Below are 6,619 nucleotides of genomic sequence, written 5' to 3'. Positions count from 1 at the left end.
TATCCGGCAATTAAAAACACTATTGTAAAACACACAACTTTTTAGTCGTCTTTATCACCGTGCAACATATTTTTTATTGGCAAAGATGAAAATATGTGTGAAATATAAACAAATATGAATTTTATTTTATGTTGGAATAAAACAGTATAGAAAATACAATATATACATTCCCACACTTAGAATAAAGTGCAAGTGATACCAACAAAAAAATCAGGGTATCAACTTAAGTATGACTTCCTGACTTTTACCCATTTAAAATATTAATATATAATAGCAGGGCTATTTTCAGCTTCCACGGGGTCTTTAGCTCGGTGAGGATTTCCTCTTTAAAGGACTGAAGGACGGGAAGAGAGATGGATTTCACAACAACGGGTCTTACTGACAGCAGCCTGCTGCAACCAGAGGAAGCTGGTAACTGTAGAAAAGCCCGTGTGTAGAGGAGGACCTTCAGTTGCTGTTGTTGTCCGGTGAACATAATGGTCCAGAGCCACAACAATCTGCACAACGGTGCTGTTTGCGTGCACCTGATGGTGTGAGGACCCGGTGAGGGGAGACTCGTGCGCAAACATGCGGATCTTTCTCCCTTTGCTGTGCGTTCTGTGCGGCGCGCGGGTCCGGGCCACTTTCGTCGGAACCTGTCCCAGAAAAGGTAATAAGTTGTGTGATTTATCCTGCAAAGTGAGAAAAAACAAGAAAGAAGCTGTTGTGAACATGTAGAATGCGTTTTGACTTGCTGTCACTCATAAGTGTCACTCATAATGTCGTCGATCAGTTGGTCGATGAGCATGGAGCTGCTTTTTTTTGCGGTGTCAGGACAGTGAAACTCATGGTTTAGCAAACGTTGTTTATTTTCCGTGGAGTTTTTTTAGATAATACTTACAGAACTTGAAGAAATGATCTGTATTGTCATTCTGTATTTTGTGTACATCTACATTGCTGTTTTGTAGCTTTTGGTGGAAACCTTTGGTGAATAATATTTGTCTTTAATCCGTTTTGGTTTTCTCCAGACTTTCAGTTATTTGTTCTTGAAGGGGATGAAGTTCCTTTTACTTTGATGTCAACATGTCTGCACTTTAATTATCCGAATCATTAATGCAGGTCAGATACATTATGTATATAATTTTTTTATTTTGTATTAGATTAGATTAAACTTTATTGTCATTGCACATGTACTAGTACAGAGCAACGAAATGCAGTTTGGCATCCAACCAGAAGTGCAACAGAGAGTTTAACAATAAATACAGATTACAAAAAAAAATACAATACAGATGAAATTAACATTAAATAGTGCAGAATATAAACGGAGACTACTATAAATGGAAACTATGTGCAAATATGCAGTGCAAACATTGTATGAAAGTATCAAAGTGACATGCACATTCAAATGATAGAATATGTGTACATGTATTAAACCTAAATCCCGTACACACACAGGAGCAAATGTGTTGTTCTGCCTTCTCTCAGCTGCAAATCCCCTCTTGAAGTGAACTATAGGAAAGTGGGATTAAGGGAGAGAAAGTGGACAGGAGGGTGTATACACTTCTCAAATCATAATTGGTTGAGTTTTGATTGCAATCAGATAATCTGTGTATTTAGGGGATGTCCGAAATGTAAATAAGTGAGAGATGACAAAGAGAAGGCATGATATAGGATAGAAAAAGAAACAGTAAAAGAGGAAGTTAAGAAGGAGTTGGTTATTTTGGTTATATGCAATGTTGCATTCTCTCTGTGCCGTGCGTAGTTGACAGCAACCAATACTCAAGGGGAAATCATTTTGTGAGAAATACTGGTTGAATGTAAAATAAAAAAGGCTGTCCCCCACTTACAAAAGTCATGACAAGCAGCACACCCGTTGGATTATATAAAATGTGTAAATGTGTGTTTCTCTGCGCAGAGCCTCCCCCTGGTGTGTTGGTTGTATCCCCGGGCAGTAGGTTGGTTTTGACCTGCAGTGGCCGTGTGGAGGTGGACGGGGTGAAGGTCAGCATTCACAGAAACAGTTCAAACATCCGAAGAGGGAGTTCTTCTAATGCAACCACTGTAAACATTATGAGCAAAACTGGAGTTTGGATGAAAATGAAAAAACATACTGTGAATGAGGGATACCAGTCTAACTCAACTTCAGCTGCAGAAAGCAGAAGCCTCAGACTTACAGATACAGGATATACAGCTTCTAGCAGCACTCACACAGTCTGGCCAACCAGTGTGAACAGACAACTAAAGGGTGAAGAGGTGGATGGCATGGGCGACTATGGGGAAGAGGATGAAGCGGCGGAAGGGAGCAGCAGAGTGACAAGGGGCACAAAGTCCAGGTGGCAGTGGAAGTGGATCAGTGAGACAGTGGAGAAAGGAGACAGCGGAGAAGCCACATTTGAGAGGAGAGGGGCTGCACTGACTCTGTCCTCGGTAAGACTGGCGGACTCTGGGAGGTACACTTGTCATTACAGAGGCAGAGAGAGGTCCTCCTTCAAAGTGAACGTTGCAGGTGAGTCATGTTGTAATTGATGATTGAAGTTTCAAGTGTCAATTTCCATTTGATCCACGGGATGTTTGTCCTCTGCTCTTTCATTTGTCATAACACATCCTTCATTTTCCAAGCGTAACAAAAAGTTTAACATTAGCGGTTTAGGGTTTCTGTTATAAAATACAGTATTAGTAAGACGTTGCAAAGTGCATTATGCGACAAATTCAGAGTGTAAGATGTTTATGAAAGATGTAATGCATGAAACGATCGATGAGATGGTGCATCAGATATTCACGAAGGTCTTGATATAACATTATGTTATTAATTCTATCATAAACACATATTTACATACATATATACATTCTTTAATGCATACATGCTGGTGGTATGGTGCCCTGCTTTTCTCTGTTTTACCTCATTGTTGATTCAATATGTCAGTGTTTCGGATTGTTATTTGGACAAAATAAATATATAAAAATGTCATATTGGACTCTGAGAAAGTATTAGGGCTGTTTGTTATTCTTTTGAAAACAGCTCATTTAAAAAATATTTGACAGTAGCAAAAATAATTGAAAATGAACTGAATGATGAGTATACAGTATCACTGCATGTCTTCTTCACGTGTTAGATCCTCCAGAGACTCCCAGCCTGTCCTGCTACAAAAGGTCACCCAGCAGTAAGATTCGCTGTGAATGGGCCCTTCAGAGGCCCCTCCCTATATGGCCGACCTGTTATCTCCTACTCAGTAAAAGGTAAGGACACTGACGCTACAACTACCCAATGAATAACTTATACATGTGTGTGGAGAAAGTAAATAACCCTTTTCAAACAAACCTTTAACAACATTACAAACTATGATTCTTTTCAGTTTCTCTGTCATAATAATAAGAATAATTTGAATGATTCCCCTTTGACCACCCTATACCATGGCATGCATTTCAAACTAGTGCATTTCATATGTTGTGTTGAATGTTTTAGACTTCAAATTCAAAGATTAACCAAACATTACGACATTTGTCAAGAAAAATGCTTATGTTTTGCAGTTGAGACATTTTAAATAGTTGAATGGAAGTACCGGGAGAAGTTGATGTTTCAGAGAAACCGTTGAATGAAGTATTGGTTGAATTCAGTTGAAATTGAATTTCTACGCTATTATTAGACATCTGACAGTAGAGAAATTACTGGAAATAAGGGGAGAGGGAGCAAGAGGACTCAGTTGGACCACTAGGCCACCTTGGCACCCCCTAAAATTATGTTTTTAATTGACTTTACTTCATATGGGCAATACAAGTCACCTTCTCTTTATCTCATCCTATGTGAGTGAAACTGTGTTGTCCTTGTTGTTCTTTCTCTTAGCCCCACACAGGCGTTCCTTCGATCGCAGTGCTCATACTCATCTCGGAGCTCCCGCTGTTGGTGTGCTCTGGACCACAACGAGGACGAGCAGAGAACCCTTCACATGGCCTACCTGTGTGTGACGAGCATCGCAGGAAACGCCACCAGCGCCCTGCTGCACTTCCTACCTCTAAACATTTGTACGTTTGTGTGTATCGAGGCGAGTTGTGTGTCCATGTCACGTGTGTGTTTGGTTGGATGGAAAGCACTTACTGTATTCCTCTTTACTCCCTCAGTAAAGCCTGACCCTCCATCGGATGTGGGAGTTCAACAGGAGGAGGGACAGGAGATGAGGATGACCGTTACCTGGAGTTTGCCGAACTCCTGGAAGTCTCAAGAAAGCTATTATGTACTAACCTACGAGATCAAATACCGACCTCTCAACTCCTTGTTATATCACGGCCAGGTGCTGGACAAATACTTTCTGAGCACGCACTGTCGGTGTGAGTGTGTTTACTTTGTTTACTGTAAACACCCGATGTGCGTTTACCCGGTTGTCCCTCTGTATGTGTCCATGTAGATACAGGCGATGAAGGAGCGCTCCTACACAATCACTGATGCAATGCCTGGTGTTGAGTACTCGATACAACTCAGAACCAAGGAAGAGTACGATGGTCAGTGGAGTGACTGGAGCGAACCTGTCCATGCCCGCAGTTGGTTGAGGTCAACAAGTAAGCACACATGCACACATTCATACTTGTAGAAATAAATAAACCAAATCAAGCCATTTCAAGATTGGGACATGCACTTAGTGAAAGCTATTGTTTGTGGTAAATTCAAATTTGTATGTTTTTCTTGTTCAGGGGCCAGCAGGCAGAACAAGTATGTTATTTGTTTTAGAGACATGGAAGTGACGTTGATTACAGGGACCTGTAAATCATTGAGCTTTATCATCTTTGTAATACATGATCCACCCCAGGAGGCAGACAGATGTAGCCATGACGACCAGAGGAGGAAGGGCTCCTGTTTCTGTCCCGTATGATTGGGTTTTCCAAATATGCTGTTCATAAATCACCCTCCCAAATGTACTAACTTTTACCCCTTCCACTTGTGCTTCTCTTCCTCTCTGAATAAGTTGTTAACTCATTGTGCACCGCATGAATGCATGCAGCATTCTGGATCAATGTGTAATACTGTGAAGCAGGTCATAGGACAACAATCTTGCACATACAGTATTTCATACTAGAAAATATAGAATATTTTGTGTGTATGCGTTTCTTTTCACTCGAGAAAATGTCTGTAGATAAAGAAATGTTATGTTTTAATGAGTCTTGAATCCAAAGGTAATGATTTTTTAAAACAAAACGAGACTATATAATAATAATAAAGAATATTATAATAACATAACTCTGTCTAGATCAGTGGCTTCCAACCTTTTTTGATAGTGTAACATAAATAGTTTATTCTAGTTCCTGTCTTGCTGGTCTTTCCTGCGACCTCTTCCCAACCTCCAGATGGGACAGACTGGTCTAAACAATGCACTATCTACAATACAATATGTTTTTACTTTTCATATATGTTTTATTGTCTAGATGAAGGAGCTTCCTTCCTCTTAAAGTTGTTGATAACAAGTCATCTGCATGGATTTCTCTCTCCTCAGCTAAAGGGTCATTCGAGTTGTTGATGGATGATCTCTCCCCAACGGTAAGAGTCAAAGAGACACTCGTGCTGCTGCTACAGAATTCGTTGTTGTCCTGCCTCCAGTATCTCACGTCTCTCGCGTTACCTTCTCTAACTTGCAGTTTCCAGTATACACAGACAACGAGGGCAGCTCTGGTACAGATGTTGGTGTGTTTGTTGGTAAGATATAGCAATATTTTGTTTAATTAGGTGTGTGTGTGTGTGTGTGTGTGTGTGTGTGTGTGTGTGTGTGTGTGTGTGTGTGTGTGTGTGTGTATGTGCGTGTGTGTGTGTGTGACGAGGGGGAAAAGGAAGCCCCCTCTGCCCCACTGGGTTTCAACAGGAAGTCATGTCATCATAATAACTGAGTTAACAACGTAACAAGCCACAGGAAACATGGCTCAACACACATCTCATCCACACACACGCACACACACACACACACACATACATTCACTCGCATGGTTGTTTTTTCTCACAGTCTCCTCCTGCCTTTACTGCAGATCCTGAACCAGTCCAAAGTGGTGCAGAGGTGTCACGTCATGTCCTGTGGATCTCTGGTTCCTTTGCTCTCTTGTCTCTTGTCCTTTTAGCTGCTTACATATTCAGGTATATTAGCTCTATTTATATCTAGAAAAATAGAAAATAGTATTCCCTGCTGTATAACAAACATGGATACATTTATAACAATGAGTTAGATAATTGCCAGCGGATGGATGCCCCGGTTTTCAAATCTCAGCTAATTATTTCCGTCGACTTCTCTTCTTTTCATTTCAGACACAAGGAAAGATTTATGCATGTCGTCATAAAGTGTGGTGATTCTCTGCGGCCTCCGCCTTCCACCCCAACACCTCCAGAAGGGCAGACTCTGGTGGCCTTTGCCCCTCCTCATTACAAAAAAACCCCACAGAGTGAAGTGGAAGAAGGGGAAGAAGAACAGCGGCTGAAGGAGAGGGTAGAAGCCATGCACTTCAACAACACAAGTTATTTCTTTCTCGATAGAACTCATGACCAGGCGGAAAAGGGAATAAAACTATCCAGTGTCACAGATGACTAAAGGATATTGGACTTGAAATTGTTATTGTTTTCCAATGAGCTTCTGTTGGACGCAAACTCTGGAACTGCTTGTAATCTGTCTCT

The 6,619-nt window shown here is 41.0% G+C and overlaps 1 protein-coding gene across 1 annotated transcript in view; it reads left to right on the top strand.

The window, feature by feature from the left end:
* The first annotated feature begins 360 nt into the window (after window positions 1–360).
* il6r (interleukin 6 receptor) overlaps window positions 361–6,619 on the top strand; it is a 6,302-nt gene continuing 43 nt past the window's right edge. Inside the window, exons 1-10 of the mRNA XM_034553650.1 lie at window positions 361–649; window positions 1,895–2,485; window positions 3,093–3,216; window positions 3,821–3,999; window positions 4,096–4,265; window positions 4,380–4,530; window positions 5,460–5,503; window positions 5,602–5,659; window positions 5,983–6,088; window positions 6,257–6,619. The exon at window positions 6,257–6,619 is cut by the window's right edge and continues 43 nt beyond it. Of these exons, the coding sequence (XP_034409541.1) occupies window positions 568–649; window positions 1,895–2,485; window positions 3,093–3,216; window positions 3,821–3,999; window positions 4,096–4,265; window positions 4,380–4,530; window positions 5,460–5,503; window positions 5,602–5,659; window positions 5,983–6,088; window positions 6,257–6,536 (1,785 nt within the window). The 5' untranslated portion in view covers window positions 361–567 and the 3' untranslated portion in view covers window positions 6,537–6,619. The remainder of the gene's footprint in view (window positions 650–1,894; window positions 2,486–3,092; window positions 3,217–3,820; window positions 4,000–4,095; window positions 4,266–4,379; window positions 4,531–5,459; window positions 5,504–5,601; window positions 5,660–5,982; window positions 6,089–6,256) is intronic.

The sequence above is a fragment of the Cyclopterus lumpus genome, chromosome 16 (assembly GCF_009769545.1).
Source record: "Cyclopterus lumpus isolate fCycLum1 chromosome 16, fCycLum1.pri, whole genome shotgun sequence".
NCBI classification, from domain to species: Eukaryota; Metazoa; Chordata; class Actinopteri; order Perciformes; family Cyclopteridae; genus Cyclopterus; species Cyclopterus lumpus.
Note: the sequence above shows the minus strand (reverse complement) of the source record. Positions and strands in the feature narration are given on the sequence as shown.